The sequence below is a fragment of the Suricata suricatta genome, chromosome 10 (assembly GCF_006229205.1).
Source record: "Suricata suricatta isolate VVHF042 chromosome 10, meerkat_22Aug2017_6uvM2_HiC, whole genome shotgun sequence".
Lineage (NCBI taxonomy): Eukaryota > Metazoa > Chordata > Mammalia > Carnivora > Herpestidae > Suricata > Suricata suricatta.
The window spans coordinates 101,972,284-101,997,104 of record NC_043709.1 but is presented as its reverse complement, the minus strand read 5'-3'; the positions used below and the strand labels follow the sequence as shown (position 1 = coordinate 101,997,104).

Genomic DNA, 24,821 nt, shown 5'->3' with positions numbered 1-24,821 from the left:
TTATTACTTGTTCATAGGCTACAACACAGCCTGCTTAATACCTTTCCTTAAATTCCACCTCTATACTACAATATACTTGAGGTCCATGCAAAAAAGTAGCTACCTTTTATGTAGGAAATGGATGATTAAGTCTTTGGTGTTGTAAAAGCAACTCCATTTAAACATAACCACCCCCACCACCAAAAAAAAGAAGAGAAAAAAAAAAGTAAAGAAAATAATAAGGGAAAAGCCCAAGACACACTTCCTATGGGGAAAAAAAAAAAGAAAAACAAAGAAAAAACAGCATGTAATTTCTGTCCTTGATGGAATGTATTAAATAAGCAAACACCCCAACAAGGAAAACAAGTACTATAATGTAAAAATATTAAGAAAAGAAAACCCTCTCACATGCATAAATGAAAGATTGCACAGAAAGAACTCACATCTTTTCAAGCTTCAATAGTAAATATTCTGCTACTATATATTAAATACTGCATGGTTTGCCCAAGCTAAGATGAAACCACATCATGAATCAATTAGCATTTTGCATTTTCTTTCATTATCTACTCAAAGTCATGCCTACTGCACCTCTAAACATTTCATTAAATCAGGGGGAAAATCTTAAATGCAAAAGAGTTAACTAATGTTACGGTGCCCTGGATTTCAATGCTAGGAAGAATGCAACATTCTGGAGGTGCCCAATTTTCAGATTAGCGTTCAGCTGTCAGTGGTGAGCAAGCACTTTATTCTGTTTTGAACCCATCACCTTACTATCTTAGGCACAGCCATTCTTCACATGTTTTTCCCTATGTTACCAAACTTAGAGGACCCAAATATGCTTGCAAGTTATGCTGTCTTGAAATCCCACGTGATGGCAATGAGACTGATTACTGTGTGTGGGTTTAGCCTTTAACTCAAGGAAGAAGAATTGCTATTAATCAACAGTTATTTACTGAGCATGCTTTATGTGGGGCACTGTAACATAGAATGTATATTCATGGTGGCTTCTGCTGTAACTGGGGAGGCAAAGTATATATATAAACGGATAATTGCCCGGAGAAGGGAGAAATGAAAATTGAATAGTTGGCAAAATCTCCAAATGTGGGGTCTTTGGGGAATTGCTAAAGAGGAAGAGTAAACTCAGATTCAGGGTGGAAAAAGAAGAACAGTGGGTATTAAAACAAAGGCAGGAATGAATAAGCTGTCTGGGGACAGGGAGAAGGCCAGCCCAAAGAGATGGGAGGGTGTGTGGGAGAGAACACTATTGGACAGGTGAGGTGGGGCCAAATTATGTAGGATTTTTAAATTACCAGGCAGTGGAGTGTGTACTTGATGTAGTAGGACAGTGAGATACCCTTAAAAGTTCTTAAATGGCATGATAAAATAAGGGATGGTGATACTGCTTCAGGTAAATTTGTCCAGGAGGGGATATGGGATCAGTTTTCAGAGAAGAGGAATTGATTCGGTTATCGGAGGACTTCCCTGGAAAGAAAAGCAGTAGGTCTTTGCCCTAAGTCCAAGTGAAGATTGAGGTGTGTTTCAGAACCCTTGCTAATTGCAATCCACTGTTAGAAAATGCGCTGGATCTCAAATCCTGTAAGATCTTGCCCAAATTCAACCAGACCCACTAATCCTTCATGTTAATGGCATAAAATTTCCACTCTTGGTTCTGGTTTGGCTTGGCTCTCTTCCCAGATCGCCTCACTGTGGTGCCGTGTTTCCAAAGCTACCAAGCTACAAGCAGGGTTGTAAATTTAGTTTCCTCATTTTTACAAAAGGTCAAGTTTTCTAAAGCTATTAGTGGATCAACTAGAATTTGTGTTGAGAAAGTGCACAAAAACCGGGGACCACTGCAGCTGACCTTTAGAGCTTTCTCCCTGCTTCTCCCTGCGTCCTCCCTACCTCCATTCCCCTAGATGCTCAGCCTCATCAGGACCTAGCACTTTCTCTTCATTCAATGTTCTCCCATCACAGCTGGAGATTGCCTGTGATGCACATAAGCAATTCAAGCTGCTTAGTCCCAGACAGGAATGTGAGCCTTGCCGGTTGACATTTTGGGGGTCACAGGAAAAGAGAAGGTAAGCAGGAAGTGTTTCATAGGCTCAAATCAGGCAATATGCAAGGACACCTCATGAACATTCCAGAGCTCAGTGCTAGACAGGGGAACCATTAGGCTGATTTCCCCTGTGGTCAGAGGTTGGCTGTGTTTTTACCCTCCCTTCCCTGCCTGAACACTGGAATTTCTTCAGATGGCTACCATGTTTGGTTTTCAATCAGGAGGCCCCCCCCAAAAAAACCCCACACAACCAGGAGATTTGTTTTCCCATCTGCTTTTGCTCAGTGGAATCTCTGATTCTACTTACTGGTCATGCCTTGGACACCCTGGGGCTGTTTAGGACTTTAAACCCTGAGCACATAGGACTCCTAGCTTTGCTGACCCCTCTTCCGTATCCTGAGCCTGAATACAAACTTCATCCTCCTCATCCCAGTGTCCCTTCAACCTGAGTAATTCTGCAGCCAATTCCCAGCTAATATTCCACCCACAAATTGCTATTTCAGCTGAACTTCCCCAAACTGGAGCATCCTCACCAAATAGTTTGGGCTTTCTTACAATCTAGTTACTTTCTCAGCTGCACGTCTTTCTGGTATTTCCAAGTGGCGAAAAATCGCCCCTCATCTTAAAGGCCACGTCGTAAGCTCAGCCCCCTACGGGGTATGGAAGAAATCTGGAGTTCTACCCTATTCGTGCCCGATTCCAGCCTTCCAGGAGTTTCAATACAGTACTTCTCAAAACCTTATGCTTTGGTGTTTTGTTTTTCACCTTCTTTTTTCCCCTAACTGAAAATGGGGTGAGGAGCAGGAAAAGGTGTTGTGAATCACTGTGATTAAAAAACAAAACACGTGGACAACACAAGGAGCGTCTTTGCACTTCCCATTTCTAATCTCAGGGATCAGGAGGTAGAAACAGCTTTCAGGTGAGTAAATTTGCAGATGCCCATGCATGTCCGGAACATTCCCTGAGGGTCATTAGAGACTGTCCAGTGGGGGCGTGGGGGCTAGTCTTCCGTTTTGGTTTTCTTTCAGAACTTCTGTCCAGAGAGCATCCTGTTCTGTTACATACATACCCGCTGCTGTCTCCAAGTTGCTAGGTTGAGTGCAATACTCAAGTGCCTAGCATTGGGTTATAGACAATGAGCTGCAAGACCCTGGTGCCAAGCCTATGATGGGCTGTTGCTGAGTTCTTCCCAACAAGCCCTCTGTCCATTTGCCTCTCTGTCTTCCCCTCCAGATCCTGAGAGCTCAACCTCTTCCTCACTCAGCAGCTGAAGGCATTTTATTTTTTTTTAAATGTTAATTTGAGAGAGAGAGAGAGAGAGAGAGAGAGAGAGAGCACAGTGGAGGAGCAAAGAGCGAGAGGGAGAGAGGGAATCTCAACCACGCTTGGTGCAGTCAGCACAGAGCCTGACCTAGGGCTTGAACTCATAAACTGTGAGATCATGACCTGAGCCAAAATCGAGTGTGACTTAACAGACTGAGCCACCCAGGTGGTCCCATTTTAGAATGTTTTCAAATACACCCTTGATCCTTGCATATATTTTAAAAAACAGCTGTTTTGCCTCCAGAACATTAGGCAGAAAGCTGACCCTCTTCCTTCTCACTCACTCACTTGGGTCAGTGGTCGGGTTGCCCCACCTTCCCTGGGAGGGGATATGACTGAGTTGGCGCCTTTTGGAAGGGAGCCTTCGGTCTAAAGTGCACACACCAGCCTTTGAATGACAAAAGGGAATGTGTGGGAGGGCTGTGCTTCTTGGGGATCTGCATTTTGCAGTCTATCTTTTTTATCTTACTATCTTTCTTTTTTTCTTTTTAAAATTTTTGACATTTTATTTATTATTGAGAGAGAGAAACAGAGCATGATCATGGGAGGAGCAGAAAGAGAGGGAGACACAGAATCCAAAGCAGGCCCCGGGCTCTGAGCTGTCAGCACAGAGCTTGACCTGGGGTTCAAACTCACAAACCACGAGATCACTGCCTGGGCCAAAGTCAGACGCTTAACCGACTGAGCCACCCAGGAACCCGTATTTTTAAATAGGCTCTACCCCCATTGCGGGGTGCAAACCCTGAGTCACTCTGCAGGCTTCATTTGAAGCAGTTTTCCTGCATGTAGAAAGCAAGGGCCCACGCTGGCTATAAATATGACTGAAGAGTCACTTTCTTTCAAAAACTCGATTTTCAGGTGTTTACCATTTTCTGTAAAATGGGGAAAAATGTTATCTTACAGGCAGGTAGCCCCTAGTGCATTTGGTAAACTCCACTCTATCTTGATCAGACCCGTCCTCCCTCCGTTCAGCATAGTGGCCAGTGAGGCCAGACTGCCTAGGTTCAAATCACACGTTACTATTTGTAGACCAGGGCAAATTCCTCAATACCAGTCTCCCTCATGGGATAATGGTGAGGATTACATGTGAAGTGTGTCGGACATGGACTGGCACACGTCACATAGCATTACCATGATTATGAGTTTCTGTCTCTCCTTGGCTGTAAAATGAGGAAACACTCATAACTGCTGTGTTGGTCATTCCACCCTCTGGACAGGAAGGACTTCCACTGTGTGTGGACACTCACTGTAAGTGCCGTTATGAGGACATGTAGAGGAGAGGAAAGACTTGGCTCCTGCCCTCTGCAGGAGAGTTTCTCAGACACTGTGTGAAAAGGGAACAAATCTGTACCCTGCTCTCCCTTGTGGAAGGCGGCTTCACCCTGAGGCCTGTCAGAGGCTCGGGGACCATGGTCATTTCTCCACACTGAGCAAGCAGTTTATCTGCTCAGCCTGGGGCTACAAGAAAGCTGTGGCGGGATCGTGGGGGCATCTAACACGCTCAGCCTCCATCTTTGGACTTCAGCTCCCTTAGTGACTGGCCTGTCTCTGCGGAGCTCTTCATACCCCAAGGCCTCCTATCTGGCACAGAGTGGGAAAGAGGAGCTGGAAGGGCGGCTGGAAGGACTTGAATTTTGGCACGGGTCCCTTGAGCAGCTGACGAGCTCTGGCCACTGGGCTCCAAGTCTGCCCTAGGAGATTCTGGCTCAGCCTCTGGACCTAGTCCCACACTCAGAGTCCCAGCTCTGGGCACACTGGTGTCACTCTTAGCGTGCAATTGACGTGCCATGGCCATGCCCTCCAAGTCTTCCTCTGCCTCTCTTGAACCTCCAGCCCCTTCTAGGCTTTTATAATCAGAGTCGTCTTTGCTCTGTTTTGTCCAGCCAAAGCCTACCAAATCTGTTAAGGTCTACTTCAATCTCACCTCCTCCATGAAGCCTTCCCTGACCTCCCAGCTTGCACCAGCAGTCTCACTGTCCTAAGTTTCCTCATTATCTATTCCATCCATTTGGAAAGTTAGAAATGCAGTTAATTATATTCCCCCCCCCCAAATATTTGAGCACTTGTTTGAGTGCAAGGCACTGAGGTGGGTTTTGGGGGAATCTATAAAAGTAAAGGACAAGATATTTTATCAAGAAGCTTAGGGGTGCCTGGGCAGCTCAGTCTGTTGAGCATCTGACTCTTGATTTCAGCTTGGGTCATGATCCCAGGGCGGTGGGATTGAGCCCAGGTTTGGGCTCTGCACTTGGCATGGAACCTGCTGGGGATTTGCTTCCTCTCTCTCTCTCTCTCTTTTTCTCCCCTTCTCTCCCCACTCCTCCTCCCATGTGCATGCCCTGTCTCTCTTTAAAAATTTTTTTTAATTTAAAAAACTATCAAAAGCTTAAACTCTAAGAGGATGGCCTGGAAAATCCCCTATTGCTATGTTACTTTTCAGGTCTGATGTTATCATTTAACTTAATAACAATAATAATAATAATAACAATAATAATAAGCTATTTTGGGGATACTTTCCATGTGCCAGTACTGTGCCAAGAAGTTTACACAAACCATCTGACCCTTAGTAGTACTCCTATAAGGTAAATGCTATCATTATTCCTACTTTACAGACCAGGAAACCAAGATGCAGAAAGGTCCAGTAATTGCCCAGTGTCAGCTGGTAAAAAAGCCAATATTTGAGCCAGGCAGCCTGACTCCATTGTTTATACTCCTAGCTACTATGCCATATTTTTCCTGTGTTTTACCTTCTCTGCTCAACTAGGGTGAAACTTTTTGAAGCCAGGCACCTGTCTGATCCTTCTCATAGCCCTTGCAACATTTAGTGCATTGTTCCCTTTGTAGGTAGGCAGCCTACGTCCCCAGGTAGTGAGTACTCAATCAGGATTCAGGGATGCCTTGGTTAACAGGTCCTACTGCAGAGGAGAGAAGGGATTGTTCAAGGTTTCTTGGTTCTGGGCAATAGAGCTGGGGAAAAAGGGGAGTCCAGGGTCCACATAATGCTATGTACTAACTCTTCACTCACACTGCCTTCAGGACTGGACCAAGGTTACCATGCAGGCACACAGCTAGGTACTAGGAGAGCTTTTTTTTTTTTTTAAAAACCTTTATTTATTTTTGAGAGAGTAAGAGAGGGAGACACAGAGTGTGCATGGGGGAAGGGCAGAGAGAGAGGGAGACACAGAATCTGAAGCAGTCTCCAGGCTCTGAGCTGTCAGCACAGAGCCCAATGCAGGGGTTGTACTCACAAACCGTGAGATCATGACCTGTGCTGAAGTTGGACACTTAACTGACTGGGAGGGCTTTATATGAATGCCTCTTTACAGGGAGGGTGTAGGCCCATTAGGAACAGGCCCAGAGGATTAATGCTTACCGACACCAGGGAGTCCCACACATTGCCTAGAACTAAGAATGTCCTGTCTTGAGGACAGTCATCTCATCTTCCAAACTACAAGCCTTCAGCATACCTTAGGATTTCTTCCAACATCTGCTGAGTTAGAGTAATCATATATCTAAGAGCAGGAATATGATCCTCGTATAAGAGGACAGATTCTCTGAAGTTTGGGTTTTTTTTTTTATATTTATCCATTTTTGAGAGACAGAGCACAAGCATGGGAGGGGAAGAGAGAGAGAGAGAGGGAGACACAGAATCCAAAGCAGGCTCCAGGCTTCCAGCTGTGAGTGCAGAGCCCGATGGGGGGCTTGAACTCATGAACCGCGAGTTCATGACGTGAGCCCAAGTCATGCACTTAACTGACTGAGCCACCCAGGCACCTCTATCCTAGTACTCCTTTATGTACGTGAAACATCTTTATGTTCTTTCATATCCTTCATGTCCTAACCTAATGAGAAGTCCATAAATACTGGATAACTTAATTTTTTAAATCAAAGGATAAAATAATTGAGTGGAGGGATTTGAATGTGTAGAGCCTTGCCCTGCCAATCTTCCTTCAGAGTGCTCATACACTTATACAAGCTTTAAAGACATCTAGACAGCAACAGTCCTAGAAAGCAGAGATAGAATTGAACCCAGCAAGGTAAGACAATAGAGAACAATGGATCATTTGCATAGTACATTGTAGAGGAAAAGGACAGGACACAGAGTTCAGGGTGGGGGGTAAAGGAAGGGCTGTAATAGCAATGAATTTCATTCTTTGAAATATTGCCCAACATCCTGGTATTTGGGGAATTTACCTCCCTTGGTTGGTGCAAATTATGGTATCCTAGTCAAGCCTGGCAGCCTGGACTCTCACTGATTGACCTGTTGCTTTTCCCCAAGCCCATCCAGACCTATTGCCCTCTCAGTCATCCCAGAGCAAGTGTTGGATGCAAACTAAGTCTAAGGATGGATGTTCTTGGTCCAAATGAGCTTGGACTCAAGTTGGTTAAAAACCACTGGGCTTTTGGAATCAGAATGACATTTTACGTGAATGGAAAAATCTTCCTTGAGTTTGGCTTGTTCATTCACGACTCGCAGGACTGAGCAGGCTGGGAAGGCTGCCCCAGCAGAAGGATAAACCTTCAGATTATACGAGGATCATATTTTTTGCTCCAAGTGCTCCTGCTCTTAGATATATGAAGCGTCTGCACACAGAACTGGAAGGTGGACAGAGAGCCACACAGGGGTGGGGAGCGGGCAGGAGGAGTGGAAACTGGGAGGTCCTTCCCAGAGATGAGAGCAGCTTTCCATTTCAAGATCTGTGTGTCCAGAGTTCCTAGGATAGAAACTTGTAAAGTGGCACTGTCAGGGGGGATGCTTGACTCTTAGGTGGTCTCTGTTCCTAAGCCCCTTTTGTGGTTCCATTCACTGTATCCCAGGTCCCCAGGGAAACTAGCATTGTGATGAGGTCCACATGTGTGACATTCTGCCTTAGAGGATGCAAGCTTTTTCTGAACCAGTATTCCCAAATCCAAGGGAGGCTGTAATAGCAGCCGGGAAATGGAACACGGAGAGGTCCCATGGAAAGTCCTGTAAGTCTTATAGAGCTTAGATCTACAGAAAACAAAGAGAAGGTAAAACTTATTTTTTTTTTACTTTTACTTTTGAGAGACAGAGAGAGACAGCGTGAGCAGGGGAGAGTCAGAGAGAGAGGGAGACACAGAATCTGAAGTAGGCTCTGGGCTCTGATCTAGCACAGAGCTGGACGCGGGGCTTGAATCCACGATGGTGAGATCATGACCTGAGTCGAAGCCGGACTTGTAACCAACCAAGCCACCCAGGCGCCCCAGAGAAAGTAAAACTTATTGAAAGCCAACCACACAAGAGCAGGATTTCCTAACCTGAAGTCTATAAATTCCCAAGAGGGTCCGTGGTGAATTCAGGGGGTAATGAACCTGCTGAAACTGTGTATGGAAGTTAGATGTGCTTGTGTAGGCGTGGCTACATTTTGTTTCTAAAATGAGAGTCTGTAACCTTTATCAGATTTTTAAAGAGTCTGTGACCTCCTGAAGTTAAACAAAACAAAACAACGCATTTTTCTAGAGGATAAAGGTGGGAACTGGGTGTCAGGGGAATTTGGAGGACATTCCAACTCCTCCCACTTCCCATGTGCTGCAAACATGTGTGCAATGGGAAACAATGACAAATACAGGGAAGTGACAGGTCAGTTTTTTAAAAAAGATCTTCGAACCGATAGAATCCTGAGGATTTCCCAGATTTTCTTATATGGGTTGTCTTTCTCTTCTTAAGTGACAGGACTTTCTTACCTGACCCTCTTTCTTCCATTTTTGTCTTCGCTGCCACGGGAGCACTATTCCAGAGCAACAGTAGCTGCTGTTTGTTCCAGAAGGAGATTGAGGCTAGAAGGGGAGGCCTTGCGGGTCAGGCTGGAAAGAAGAGCCACAGTCGGGGGACGTTCGGTGTGTCATCTGATCCAGTAGGAGCCAAACTTGCCATGCTCGTACATCTTTACAACCTCTAAAACACTTTTGTATTCCTGCAAGTAATTGTAATTGTACTTTTAGGATCCATAAATGAAAAACCGCATGCATAGTGATAAAAAGGAATCACTAATCCTTTAAAACCTGTTTTTAAAAATTATAGCAGCATCTCTGTGTGTTTGAAAAACAGCTCCACACCTACACATGAGATGAATTATTTATTTATTGCGTCTAGGCAATGACTGGTGTGCCTCTGGATTCAAGGACCCCATACTGTAACTGAGGACCTTCTCTTCCTACAAAGTGGGAATCACTATCTAATTTAATTTCTCCACTCTATAGATGAGGAAACTGTGGTCCAGAAAAATAAATGTCCTAGCGAGGTGGGGAGGAGCCCATTCCAGAACCCAGGCCTCCTTACTATCTCCTGGGCTCTTTGCAGGAGGACGGTGCAGCTATAGAATGCTCTTAGAGCATCCGATCTCCCACTGGCCCCGAAACTGCCTCCCCTCGACACCCACACAACCACCCCTCCCCTCACTGAGAGGTCTCCAAAGGGCACCCCAGGGAAGAAAGGACTCTGGACATTTGACAGGACAGTGTGCTGCCATCCGGCACTCTAGAAAGCTGCAGAATAGGCCAACAGGGTCTTTAATGCAGTTTGGTTTTAAACCAACAAATCAGATTTCCCCCCATGTACCTTTGGAAAACACTTTGCCCCTTTCAGACGACCAGACCTGGGAAACAATCAGATGAGGGCGTCATCTGTGGGACACCCGGTCTTGGCAACAAACCAGAACACAATGGCTGCCATGGGCTGAGGGTGGTGGCCATGGCTCAGCCCCGCCCATTTAGTCCTTACAAAACCCCCGCAAGTGGTGTTATTCTCATCTTCATTGTACAGAGGAGACTGAAGCTTGGAGAGGTTAGTGGCAATGCCATGCCTCTGAAGGCTTCAGGGATGGGATTCAAAGCCAAGCCTGAATTCAGAGCCTGCTGTGATGACCATGATGCAATATTATGCAAGGCTGAATGGGCTCTGGATTCTCGGGTCCTCCTTAGGACTAAATTATTTTGCTACCACTTTACTCAGAGAATCATTCTAAACCCAGCCATAGTTAAACAGTGATGTGGAAGCCCTTCTCTTCCAAGAGATCAGAAACCTCTTTGCCACGTCTTCCAGGGACCCATGTAGATTCCATGAACAATACACATCCCATGAGGGCAAAGACACTTATTCTTTGCTAGCTATTTATTTATTATTTAGAGATAGAGACAGTGTGAGTAGAGGAGGAGCAGAGAGAGGGTGACAGAGAATTCAAGCACTGACAGTGCAGAACCCAAAGCAGGGCTTGAACCCATGACACCGTGAGATCATGACTTAAGTCAAAACCAAGAGTCTGAGGCTTAACCAATGGAGCCACCCAGGTGCCCCTATTCTTTGCAGTTCTGATTCTAGCTCAGAGCTCGTGTACAGAGGAGGTCATAAAGGGTGAGTTCCTACACTCATTTCCACCTCTGCCCAGGTTGTCCTCCATCTTAAAATGTCCCTTCCCAGTCCACTCACCAACTAAAGAATATATAGGCTTCTGCAAAGGTTTCCCTACTCCATGGAGTCCTTCAGAACCATGTAAATCCACACTGATTTTTCGCCTTTCTCCAGGATCGTTTTCTCACTGGTCTAAACACAGATTCTGCCTTTTGTCTCTTTTGACTCGTGTGAGAGCCTTATTTCCCCAGCAAGCTTCTTGAAAGCAGAGGCCAAAGGTATTCTGTATCCCCTGCCCCACCCACTGGCACTCCGTAGACCACCAGGCAGTAACTACAGAAGTAAATTGAGAACAAACTTCCTCCCTTCTGGGCCATTCATTCTGGCCACTGCTCCCCTCCAAAGAGACTGCTGGCCCCCCACCCCCTCTCTAATTCCTCTGAGGCTCATGACCTTTGAAAGTGCTGGGATTTGTTTTTGCTGCCTTGTCAGAAAGAAGCCTGACCTTTCTGACAATCTCTTGTCTGTGGGGCCCATGTGGCTCTGCCTGGAAGTCTTGAGACCAGTTTTTCTGCACCTGAGCAGGGTTCTCCTAGGGCTAGAAGAGGCCATTCAAGGCTTTGGCAGCTCCGACTTTTAAAATCAGCTGCGTCCAGACAGTGGGCTAAATGCAAGATTTGGAGAAAGGTGTGTGAGTTTTCTTCTCCACTCTTGTCTCTCACTCAAGGGTTCTTCTTAACCAAGTGTGTTTGCCTTTTGCTATTCTGGGAGGCTGAGAGCCTCTTTTGCTCTGCAGACTGAGACAGAATGTCTGGAGCAAGAGGTAGTTCAGCTCCTGACCCAACACCACCATCTCCCTGGAGCCCAGTGCTCTGATGTGGTCACATGGTACTGTTTTGACTGACCTTGACCTTCACTGGGTTACCAGGACTGCTCACTGAAGCCTACTAGGAGTCTTGAGCAAGCTATACACTTCTCTGAACCTCAATTTCTTCATCTGTCAAATGGAGGGGCTGTGCATTGATCACTAAATTTCTTCCTGCACTGATGTTAAAGAGCTCTAGAAGAGCATGGCTTCTGGACGTTTTCACCACATCTACCCCCACCTCACACTGACTTCCCACAGAATGTTTAGCCATGCTGTGGTCAGGGCTGAACCTTGGCCTTGTCCAGCTAGGAGATCCTATAGGTTAGAATAGTCCTATCGACAGAACAGGGTCGCTGCCATCCAGCACCTAGAAAACTGCAGAAGAGGTCAGAGAGGTCTTTTATGCAGTTTGACATTAAATCAATAAGTCATCTTCTCCTACTTACCTTTGGAAGTGCTTTATCCCTTTAGGATTACCAGGATACTCTTTTTCACTGAATGATTTTAATAACAGTAATAATACCTGAAATTTGTTCCTGTTCTTTACAGTTTGTAAAATGATTTTACATCTACAATCTCATATTTTTTTAAGATTTTATTTTTAAATAATCTCTACACCCAACATAGGGCTCGAACTCACAGCCCCAAAATCAAGAGTCGAGTGCTCTACCGACTGAGCCAGCCAGGAGACCTCCTGCAATCTCATTGTTAAAACCTCATAACAGCCCCATGTAAAAGGCAGGGGTTATTATCCCCCTATTTTTTAATGTTTATTTATTACTGAGAGACAGAGAGGGACAGAGCATGAGCATGGGAGGGGCAGAGAGAAGGAGACACAGAATCCGAAGACAGGCTCCAGGCTCGACAGCTCAGAGCCCGATGCAGAGCTCAAACTCACAACCGTGAGATCATGACCTGAGCCGAAGTCGGATGCTTAACCGACTGAGCCGCACAAGTGCCCCTATTATTCCCTTTTTGCAGACCATGTAAATGGAATGATTTTTGTAAATTACCCAACCAGAATGACAAAGCTGAGAATGAATGTACCATGTCCTAAATGGAAACCGCAGTGACATAGAAGCCAGGATCAAATGCTTATCTGTTTAAGGATGTTGATCTTACCGTGATAGGACTCAGTGTGAACATTTGAAGGAGAACCCTCTGTAATGTATAAATTATATGCAAATAGTATGTAAATATGCCTCTGGAGTTTTTGAAATAAGAGCTTGCTTGGTGATTTGCAAAGGAATACAATAGCATTAGGTTGCTTCCCACAAGCCAGAGCCAGAGAAAGCAGAGGAGAGTGTCCGGGCAGAGAATATTGGGCTATTACCAGCCCGCTTTGTTCTTTCTCCTGACAATTTCTGTGGGAGGCAGAGCAGGTGGAAAAGGAGGCAGGGAAAGGAGAAAAGAGCTCCCTGCGGTTCATCCCACTCCTTTCCTTTTTCACCCCACAGCTCTTGCTCAGAGCTGGGCAGGATGAGCGAACTCTCTTGAGACTCAAGTTTCCTTCATGAAGCCCCAGGGCCTCCCCCTTGGGAACGGCAGTGATGAAAGATGCAGGCTGTAATCTCTCCCACACGTCCCAGGTCTCTGATTCATGTAGGTCATGCCCTGTCTTGGTCTGAGGCTCCTCCTAGAGCGTGGCAGAGTATAATTCTTCTCTCTAGAAAGGAAGAGACTCGGCAAATAGTACCCAAGTCCAAATATATAATCACCCTTTCATTGGGCAAAGATAAACGAGATCATCCTTAAGAAGGAGAAGCAAGAGGTTCATGGTCGTATCTGGAGAGTTCAGTCCGGTGAACTTCGGGCACCACTTCTGTAACTTTATACTATACTGTCCCCTAAGCCGGGTCAGAAAGCGCAGTTACTCTGAGACAGGAAAGGCACTGGGTTAGGCGGAACAAGCCATTCATTTTTGGCTATTCGAAGAAGACTTACAGACCAGAATCTATACCGGATCATAGTTGACAGTGTTTCTTAGAAAAGGAAACCAATCTGTCTATACTTACCAAAGCCGAGGCACTTTATAAACGTTTCTTTCTTTAGAAGAGAGAGAGTGTGTGTGTGTGAGTGAGTGACCAGGGGAGGGGCAGAGAGAGGGAGAGAGAGAGAATCTCAACCAGTCTCAGAGAAGTGAAAGACCAGGCTTCGGGGTGACCAAGGCATCTGAGAACAGGTGACCCCGGATCACCTTGTGAAGGACAGGCTCTTTCTTGGGAAGCTGGGCTCTGGCCTGGCTGCCCCACAGCCACTGCCTAACCTCTGTGGCTGAACAAAGAGGTCCGAGGTGAGGAAATCAGAACATCCTAGGGAACGAGCAGAGAACAGAAAACATGCTGATGCCACGGGGCCTGGGGCGCAGAGGCAAGGGCACCCTGCGAGCCTGGCTGAGGGCCCTGGTGGGAGCCGCCTCCCTTGGCTATGTGAGTCTCCCTTGGCAATAACCACCTTGTAGAGCGCAGGGAACCGTGAGAAAAAGCACAGGGGCCAGACTAGTCCTTTTATCCCAAGGAGCTTGAGAGCTTCACAGACACCCCTTAATTACAAGCCCAGGAATAAAGGGAGGTAAACTGTGCTTTGGCCAGGACACTTGCCTCATCAGCTATTGTGAACAGGTCTGGGAGGCAGAAAGAATGCTGGGGAGAAGGATACAGAGAGGTAGGCATTAGCAAGGGTGTTTCTCCACAGGCCAGAGCTTTAACTGTGAGGGAAGCAGCCTGCTCTGGGACACCGTGCCAGGGACACTGTGCTCTGACTGCTACGTGCTCTTCCCAGCGTCCTTCTACTGATGTCCTCTTAGTGTGTGCCAGCCTCCACTACAACAGCCTTGCTTGCGTCGGGATAGGGGACCCAGGACAACAGCAGTGGGTGACTCCTTTTTTAAAGTTTATTTATTTATTTTGAGAAAGACAGAGATAGCATGAGTAGGGGAGGGGCAGAGAGAGAGGGAGAGAAAGAGAGAGAATCCCCAAGCAGGCTCTGCAACATCAGCGCACAGCCTGACGTGAGGCTCCATCTCACGAAATCTCGAGATCATCACCTGAACAGAAACTGACAGTCGGGTGCTTAACCGACTGAGTCACCCAGGCACCCTTAGGCTTTCATTCCACTCTTTTAATGAAATGCGGGCAATTCTAGCATCACATGTGCCAGCGACTTGCAGCATTTATTTTGGAAAGTAAAGTAAGGGATTTGTAATCCTTTACTGGCATAACTAAGAATTCTTGCTCCAGAATCGGGTCACACAAGGCTGATGTATGGAAGGGTGTTCCACTTTGGACAAAGCTTAAAGGTATGAGAAATGAGATCACTATGTGGTTTCCTTATACCACTCAGAAGTCTGGCTTTGAATTTAGAGATCGGTAGACTGCCCCATTTCATAGTCAGGAAATCCTTGTCTTGGGATCTTGGCCTCCTTCCTCTTTGGAGAGGGGGTGGGGATGGGTTTCTTGGTGACACTTGTAACACTGTCCTTGTCATTGCCCTGTCACTTTTTCCACTGTAATGAAGAGAGCACCACACAGCTGATTTGCCAGCATTCCATCCCTTGAACACTTTGTGCTTCTATCACCCAAGGATCCAGACATTTGTCCTCCCAAGATCAAGCCCCTGAGCCTACATACATTCCTTTTCTCCTTAATGCAATCCATAATCAGTCAGCACAATGCAAAAAATCTTGAGGTATATACCATAGAAAGATTAGTAATTATAAGTGCCCAGTCTGATTACTCAGTGCATGTTGACACAGTTAGTTCCAATGACCAGGTTATTACATTGCCTTGTTTCCTTTCCTCCTCACTTCCATTCCTGGTGAAGGCCAAGTCTGCTCTCGCAGTCTTTCCGTCTGTAGGACTTTGTCTTCAATCTAGGCCAAGCAACTGTTCAGAATAGCAGCGAGGTCCTGGTTTTCCACACTCAGAAATTGCCTTGAACCAGTCCTTCCTGGGAGACTCCTCTGCTCCCAGAAAATTCTTATTCGCTTTTTCTAACTAACTGGCTGTTAGCCCATTAAAGTACTCCTTTCTGAAGCCCTTCACAGTAGATAAAATCCCCTGTAATGTACATCCTATCTCCTGGGGAATATTCCTTACTTTTCTCTTCCGTCCTTTCTTCCCACACATTTCCTCCATCAACACCACCTCTCTGTCAATCAACAGGATCTTCTCTTGCCTGTCAGTTGACCCTGAAATGGGTACAGGAAGTCATGTGAGGCTCATTTCCCATGCTCTGGGGGCAGGCAGCCCATGAGGTGACAGTCTCTCACGTAGCCCTCTGTAATACCCGTGGTACATGGTGTACTAGTGGAATGAACCAAATGCTTTGGGAGAACAGAGAAGGAGGGATAAATTTAGACTATGGGGCTGAGTAAGGCTTCCCAGTTGAGTTGGACTTTAAAGAGTAAGTAGAGGGGCACCTGGGTGGTTCAATCAGTTAAGCCTCTGATTCTTGATGGCTCTAGTCAGGATCTCATGGCTCATGGGTTCAAGCCCTGCATCTGGCTCTGCACTGGCAGAGTGGAGCCTGCTTGGGATTCTCTCCCCCCACCTCTCTCTCTGCCCCTCCTCTGCTCACTCTCTGTCTCTCTCAAAAATAAATAAACATTTAAAAACTTTTAAAAAGAGTACGTAGAATTTCTCCAAGTAGAGAAAAGAATGGAAGTAGTACATCCTTTGTTTGGGCAGAGTCTGTCCTTTTAAAAAATCATGCTCCTTTGGATAAATATAAAATGTTCCCATTTATTTCTCTGGTCCCCAAAGCTTGATGAAACTTCTAGTGGGGCTTGCATTTCCCCTTTGAGAATCACTCATTTCTTAGACATGAGAGATAACTATAGACTATTGACTCTATAACCCACAGTAAATTAGAGAAGGTTTCCCAAGCCACACACCCTTCTATGCATTCACGTAACTGCTTACCCTTGATTCTTCAGAGAGACCATAGAAGTGTGGAATCTTCCTGGAGTCCCTGCATGGCCTCTGTGGGTGGTGTCAGGGACATGAGCTTGAGTGCTAAATGGATGAGGTCAAGACCTTAGGCTTACGTCTTCCAGGCCTGGCAGCTTCCTTGTCTTTACATGACAGCTGTTTGTTTCTCATAGGGTGCTGACAATGCATGCCACCCTGCATGTGAAGACATAGTCCTGCCCTCAGGCCTCTGGGAACCTGAGCTGTATAGTCAGCTCCGGGTGCAAACGCAGCTTGAAAAGCAAGCAGGCTGAGCTCTAAGGCAGGAGGTATTTGTTGCCTTCCCTGAGGAAAAACATGAGCTAGCTGGATGAATTCTCTGAAGAAGGCAACGCGCAGGAGGAACAAGATGTGCTTGCTGAGGACAGGAGGGAGGCTGGAATCATGTTAGTGCCCAGGCACTAAAGAATGTCTGGGGATGGAGAAGAGCCATGAGGCAAAGTGGGAAACAGATGGAGGCCAAGAGTGAGGGAGGACAGACTCTAGAGGGGAACGAGAGAGCACACTGTGAGGGCAGTACTACCTGCAGAGCCTCCCACGGCCCAAGGGCCTCACCTGGCACACTGTCCCCTCCCCCACTGTGGCCTAGGTCTCACAGCCCAGCACCGACTGAGTGACCGCAATCAAGCCTTGCTGAGCAGGTGCTCATGGAGAAAGCTGGAGAGTTATAGCCAAAAGGACAGAAAAAGATGAAACTTCAGGAGTCACTATAACGTCGTGTACAAGACACAGGGTTTCAAACCAGGCCGCCCAGGCTTCCTTTCCTATTACCATCCCTACTAGCTCTGTGTCATGGGCAAGTTGACTGTTCTTTCTCAACCTCACTTTCCTGGAAAATGGATTCTTACAGGGTTTAAATAACATAGCAGCTGGAAAGTGCCACCTCGTACACACTAGAGGTACACTCGTTACTCCTTCCATGGAAGGAAAGCTGTTTATTCCTTAAAATCCACAGTGAGGGGCACGTGGGTAGCTCAGTTGGTTAAGCGTCCAACTTCATTCAGCTCAGGTCATGATTTCATGGTTTGTGGGTTCCAGCCCCACATCAGGTTCTGTGCTGACAGCTCAGAGCCTGGAGTCTCTGCTTCTGACTCTGTCTCCTTTCCTCTCTGCCCCTCCCCTGCTCACACTCTGTCTCTCTCTCAAAAATAAATCAACATTAAAAAATTAAAAATAAAATAAAATCCACAATGAGATGCAGAATTAGAAAGAATGACCCAGAAAAAAGGAGAAATAGATGATTTTGCATTTTTCCTCTCAGAAGCCACAGAAACAACAGGTTTGACATAGAAGTCCTAGGGAGTTTGCTCATCAGCATGTGAGAGCTTTTCCTGGTATGTCAGAGCACCTCCCAAATCACACCAGCCTGATGGCCGGGGAGGTCGAGAGAGCCTAGGGATCCGGGGCCAGGGTTCCTGTCCAGGCTCTGCCACTGGATTGTGTGGCCTTGGGCACACTTTGCTTGATGGTTTTGGCCCTTTTACCTGTAATTCTGTGATTCCATGAGGCCTACATAGCGTCCCTTGGAAAATCCATGGTTGACCTGTTAGCCAGTCAACCAGTCAATCACTCCATCCATTTACTTCACCTCAGATCCTTCTATTGTAATGATAAAAGGGTCCAGTGTGCCCGGGGGTGGGCCGCAGACGTGTGGGCCCCCAGCTTACAAGGATACACAGGTCTTTACAAGGATCAGAAGACACTTAGATACTTTTGGCTAGAGGCAACAAAAATCAACCTAAAGTATCTAAGACCAAAAGGGAAAATTTATTGTAAGATGTTAGGGTCCCTTCTAGGAACCATGGGCAGAGTAGTCAGGGAGGCCATACAAAGGCCTGAAATCAGAAACCAGGAAACCAATATCAACCCAGGCAGCTCTGCCTCTCCGGGGTTGACTGGCCTTTCATTTCAGCTTCTCCCTATGTATCTTGGTTCTTGTAATCATCAGTGGTTGGATAGCAGTAGTGATTCTCATTTGCAGATTTATGGGAGAGAGAATCTACTGGCCCTGCTTGAATGGGATACTTAACCCTGGTCCACTCAGCCACAGCCAGATGAGCCACGCATTTGCATTCATAGACCACCATGACAATCTCTCATAAATAAAACTCACTAGCTACTCCTAGGTAAATAGAGTGGGGGGATCTCAGAGAAGGAGAGGCTGTGAGTGGCCTTGCACCCCAAGGAGGGTTGTGTTAATTAAGATACAAGTTTGGTAGCTCTGATAAGACACAAAGTAATAAGGGCTTAGACAACATGGAAGTTTATTTCTGTTCTGTGGGTAACAGTCTGAGTGCAAACAGTGCAGGGCTACTGTGGTGGCTCCCCAATATTAGAGACCCAGTCCCCTTCTAGCTTGTTACTGTATTCTTAGGATACCTGTTATATGCACACGGTTAAAGATGGTTCACAACAGTATCCATAGTCTGACCAGGGAAAAAGAGAATAGGGAAGACACGGGCCTTCCTTTTAAGTGCATGATTATTCCTTCTAACTTCTTATTATCCAGAACTTGATCATGTGGACATACTGTAAGAGAAACTGGGAAATATTGACTTTAGTTAGGTGGTCATGCACCCAGTCAAAAATCCTACCACTCTGGGGGCACCCGGGTGGCTCAGTCAGTTAAGTGTGATTCTTAATTTCGGCTCAGATCATGATCTCATGGTTCATGGGATTGAGCCCCACATGGGGGTCTGTGCTGACAGCACAGAGCCTGCTTGAGGTTCTCTCTCCCTCTCTCTCTTCCCCTCCCCTGCTCTCTCTCTCAAAATAAATAAACAAACAAACATTTTTTTTTTTTAATCCTGCCACTCTGGGGTGCCTAGGTGGCTCAGTTCATTAAAGGTCCAACTTGACTCAGGTCATGATCTCCCAGTTTGTGGGTTCAAGCCCCACATCGGGCTGTGTACTGACGGCTCAGAGCCTGAAGCCTGCTTCAGAGTCTGTCTCTCCTTCTCTCTCTGTCCCTCCCTGGCTTGTGCTCTGTCTCTCTGTCTCTCAAAAGTAAATAAACATTTAACAATAAAATTAAAAAGAAATTCTACCACTCTGTAGGAAGGTCAAATAGATATTGGGGGATGACCTCCTATAGCAATCAATAGGGACTTTGGTTCCTGGAAGCTCACGGAAGTTTTCATCTCTCCTGGCTCTAGCCTTGGGAGTTATTGCCAAAGAAGAGATGTGGCAAGCATGGAGGCATGGATGTGGAATGCTAAGGAAGATGTGACCAGGACAAGTTTAGACTAAGCAATGTCTAAAGCTCTCTGTGCTCTTACGCCACTTCGAGAAAGCACGGGATGATGTGCCTCTTCCCCTATCCTAACTTAGGGGATAGAAAAGGAAGTTCTTGGGACAGATTGCAGAAATGAATGTATAACACAGAGTTCTTTAAAGAATACACATCTTCAGAGCTGCGGTTCTCCTGGACGTAGCTCAACTCTGCTAAACAAGAGGGAGTTGAAATCATTTCCTTTAGGCACTAGACCCACATATTTTGTTTCTGCCTAGCAACCTCATCCTGCAGCTGTGCTGGGCGGAGTACTTCAGAGCAGTGAATCCACCAGTAAAGCTGTGTTCGGCACCTACTATGTGAAGGGCACCGTCCTGGCTCCATAGAAGAGACCATGGCAGTAGAAAATGTGTCTAACAGAAGGTTGTGCTCACTAACCCCTTCCTTTTGGCCACCAGACCAATCTTATCTTCAGCTGAGATCTTCCTGTGCACCCGTCATTACTTGACAGGGCAAGAGGCTTCAGTTCCGAGTCAGCGGATGGGTTAATGAGTCATGATGCATATGGTAGCTGTGGCTTTGCTGACTTTGCATTCACCCTTTCAGCTCTGCACTTTGGGTTCCAGAAGAGAAAGGAGGGCTGACAGAGGGGGCTGGTTTTTAGCTGCTCAACTGTATTGATCCTGCATTTTTCAAGGGTCCAGCACTGTGTGTGTGTGTGTGTGTGTGTGTGTGTGTGTGTACACTTGTCAGGATGGGGAAGACAGAAGGGAGGTACAAAAATGACTGTGGGAAGTGAGGAATTCAAAGTGGACTTTATAGCCTTTAGTCACAGTGATGTCAAGATGAAGTGGGAGGGTTGGGAGCAGAAAGAGCCCCGAGCTAAGAATCAGCCTAGGGTCACATTCTGGCTACAACTGAACTGAGTGTTTAAAAATGACTTCCTCATTTTATTTTTTTTAAGTTTATTTATTTATTTGGAAAGAGAGAGAGAGAGGGAGAGAGCGAGAGAGCATGCACATGCCAGCACGGGAGGGGCAGGAAGTGGGGGAGAGAGAATCCCAAGCAGGCTCTGTGCTGTCAGTGCAGAGCCCCACTTGGGACTCAATCCCACAAACCAAGATATCATGACCTGAACTGAGATCAAGAGTTGGATGCTTAACCTGAGGCGCTGCTCCCCCATTTTTAAAAAATGGGGTAATAATGGCCTTTTTCAACTCCACAGCATCTAGGAAGTGAAAGAGAATTGGACGGTAAGTCTTGCCAAGGCAGTCTCCACTTCATTTGTCTCTGCCCTTCAGCGCCTGGCAAAGCACTTTGTGCACATAGTAACTCTTCAGTGAGTGTTGTCCAGCCCGAATCACTGAAATCACCTGTTCCTCCTTACATGTAAGGAAACGCAGTGAGGGACAGTGATGGAAAGAGCAAACATGGAAGGTGCCCGTACCTATTGTTTTGGACATTCAGTCAGCTGAAGTGTCCTTCCTTTTGATGTGGCAGCACCAGCAGTAGAATCCAGATCATTTCACTCTGACACCTCTGTGCTTGCCCCTTACCATATTGCCTTCAAGTTATTTGGTGAAAATCAGAGAGCTTGTTTAAGGCAGAGGTGGGATTCCTTTGCAGGAGAACTATTGCAGACCCCTGCATCCATAGTTTAAATATAATGAATAGTTAAAAAAAAAAAAAAAAACCGGTCTCTGGAGCCAGGCTGCCTGGGTTTGAATCCTGATTCTGCCACTGACTATGTGATCTCATTTAACCTAACCCTCAGCTTTCTCATCTGTACAATGGTGAACTTGCATTTCACCTCCCAAGGTTGTTAAGAGGATTACATGAATTAATATGTAGGGAAGGACACCTGGGTGGCTCAGTCAGTTAAGCCGCTGACTCTTGATTTCAGCTGAGACAGGGCCCCACTTCTGGCTGGGATCTGTGCTAAACGTGGAGACTGTTTGGGATTCTCTCTCTCTCCGTCTTTCTTTGGTCCTCCTCTGCTCGTGCATGCTTGCTCTCTCTCTCTCTCTCTCTCTCTCTCTCTCTAAATAAATAAGTAAACTTAAAAAAATATGTGAAGAGCTTAGCAAAGAGCTGGTGCATAATAAGTACATTATTGCTCGCTGCTATTCACAAGTAACGTATGCTTTTATGACGATGGTGGTGGCTACAATCAGCCTTCACAAAGACAGCCATTTGATGATGGTGGAGTTTGTTCTTTCTGGATAGACACGATTCCCATAGATGTTTTAAAGGACTGGAGATTCTATTGTGTAAATTCTTTGAAGGCTGCGGTGCTTCCCTGGTAAAGAATCTCCAGGGCTGAGTTCAGTGACGCACAGTTGGTGAGCAGTTAGAAGCGATGGCCAGTGATAACGCCTGCAGAGGTCGGACCTGGGATAATCACCCTCTATCCACAGCGCACGGACAGCTGAGATGGGACCCTGGCTTTCTACAAGCACATCTCCTTCCCTTAAGATCTTTCAAATCCCAGCCTTTATTCAGATTTGCTCAGCATTAGAAAGTCACTGGAACCCCCAGCACAGGCAGTGGCTGAATGCCACAGCCAGAGGACTGGAGCCAGGAAAACTATGTGAGAGGCGATCCTGCTCCTGCCAAGAATGGGATGCGATTTCCTACCCCTACCCCGCAGCGGGGCCCCCAACCTCCTGTCCTTCCCATTCCCCATCCACCCCCAGTCCTATGGGCCACGGATTTCTGCCTGAAAAAGCAATTTGGCGCTGTTCACTCAGGATATTTCCTCCTGACCTACTTCCTGAGCGTTGAGGCAGAACACGTGCCCCGCTGAGAAAGGGCAGCAGCTCCGCATCTCCCCGCCCAGCATCATCCAGACGCTGAGTTGTCTGTCACTCACTCACAGCCTACTGCCACGCCTGAGAGGTAGCTTTCCTTCATGGTTTCCCGCATCAACACCTGGACTGACTAACCTGACAGGTTCCTGGAGTAGAGCTGAAACCTGTTTACTGGTACAAATGTGCTTGGCCTTTTCTGTTTGCCATTGCTGTTTTTGCAGTTTGGTTCAGAACCACACTTTACTATGGACACAAGAACTGAGATCGCCATTTTCGAGTGTTCCTAGTTCCTCCTTCTTCCTCTTCTCCTTCTTCATAATAATCGATACCTTCCAAAGTACCTACAATGTGGTGAGGTATTTTTCATATTACCTACAATATACCCAGCACTCAATTCTGCAAGGTGGATATGCTAGGACAGTGCTTCTCAGGGGTTAATGTGCGTAGGGAATCATGTTCAAATCCGATTCTGTTGAGTAGGTCTGGGAGATGCCTGAGATTCGGCATTTCTAACAAGCTGCCACGTGATACTGATGTTGGTGGTTCTAATTCCTTGAGTGGCAGAGGTATCAGAAAGAGTCTTCTGGTTGCAAGTGACTGAAATCCAATGTGAACTAGCTAAGCAAGAGGAATTTATTAAAGGATATTGGAGTGTCTCACAAAGCCAAGTATGGGACTAAAAATACACCCCAAGAGGAGTGGGAGCCAAAGAGGATCCTCCCGGTTTCTTGACTCTGCATTTTCCTTGCATGTATTTCATTGCTCCATTCTTCCTTTATCCCTTCCTTCCTTTGCCCTCTGTCCAGGTTAGGGCTGAGATAAAGCTACCCAGTCCTGTGGATTCCATGTCCTCTGCTTCCTTGCTTTACAGCTTTGGTTTGGTGGAACATATCTTCCAGTAACTTCCTGCGAAAGTGATCAATGGAAGTAAAATTTTACTTACTAATATGACTGAAGGGCGCATGGGTAGCTCAGTCAGTTGAGCGTCCGACTTTGGCTCAGGGCATGATCTCACAGTTTGTGAGTTCAAGCCTTGTGTCAGGCTTTGTGCTGACAGCTCAGAGCCTGGAGCATGCTTCGGATTCTATGTCTCCCTCTCTCTCTGCCCTTCCCTGCCTCTCTCTCTCTCTCTCTCAAAAATAAACATTAAAAGAATTTTTTTTTTTAAATGTCTTTATACTCAATAGTAGAAAGTATAGAAATCTAGCTTCCAGAGTAGGTGTTGTAATATCCAATACTATTTCAATCCTCTATCCTTTGTATCTTGTTCTGAAAGTTAAAAACTTTTGTTTTGTTTATTTTTGAGAGAGAGAGCAAGTGGCGCAGGGGCAGAGAGAGAGGGAGACACAGAATCCAAAGCAGGCTCTAGGCTCTGCGCTGTCAGCACAGAGCCTGACGTGGGGTTCAAACTCACAAACCATGAGATCATGACCTGTGCGGAAGTCGGACGTTGAACCCACTGAGCCACCCAGGCGCTCCTCATTCTGAAAGTTTTTAGTTTCTTTCTCTGACCCCTAGCATTCTGAAAGTTCACAATGATGTGCCTTGGGATGGATCTTTCCTCCTTCATTATTCTGGGCATTTGATGAGTCTTTTTGACCTGGAAACTTATATCCTTCTGTTGTAGAAAAAAAAACCTCTTCTGATTATTCATTTAATTATTTTTCCCCTCTCTTTTTATGTTCAGTCCCTCTGGAGCTCCCGTTATTAGGATGCTGGATCTCCTGACCTGATCCCTTGACCTTCCTATCTTCTGTATCTAATTTTCCATCTCCTGCCTCTTTACTTTACATTCTGTAAGATTTTATAAGCAACTTTTTCTAACTTTTCTAGTTGAATTTTAAATATTTCCATTTTTAATTTCTCAGAGTTCTCTTTTGTTGTTCTCTGAATATTCCTTTTTCTAATAGGCCACTATTCTTATTTCATGGGTGTAATAGCCTCTCTTCTGTCTCCAAGAACATTATTCTTTTCCTTTCTTGAACTTTTCTTCTCTCTACATTCTTTTCTCTTTTCTCTACATTTCTTATTTCTTTATTTTGGCCTCTGTCTTTCACGTAGGCTTTCTGTTTATATTAAGGAGTGAGGCAGGGGCCCCTGGGTGGCTCAATTGGTTGAGCATCTGACTCTTAATTTCAGCTCAGGTCATGATCCCAGGGTCGTGGAATTGAGCCCAGTGTCTGGCTCTGCACTGAGCATGGAGACTGCTTGAGATTC

General features: G+C 46.1%; 1 protein-coding gene across 3 annotated transcripts in view; it reads left to right on the top strand.

Annotated features, from left to right (window-relative positions):
* The window catches only part of NINJ2 (ninjurin 2), a 78,899-nt gene that overhangs the window by 18,899 nt on the left and 35,179 nt on the right, over positions 1-24,821 (top strand). The window contains exon 1 of one of the 3 annotated variants that reach the window (XM_029954580.1): positions 8,236-8,326. The exons of 1 other annotated variant lie outside the window; for it this stretch is intronic. In XM_029954580.1, the coding sequence (XP_029810440.1) occupies positions 8,315-8,326 (12 nt within the window). In that variant the 5' untranslated portion in view covers positions 8,236-8,314. Of the gene's footprint in view, positions 1-8,235; positions 8,369-24,821 lie in introns of those variants that run through there. One more of the 3 variants, XM_029954579.1, reaches the window with a different exon arrangement.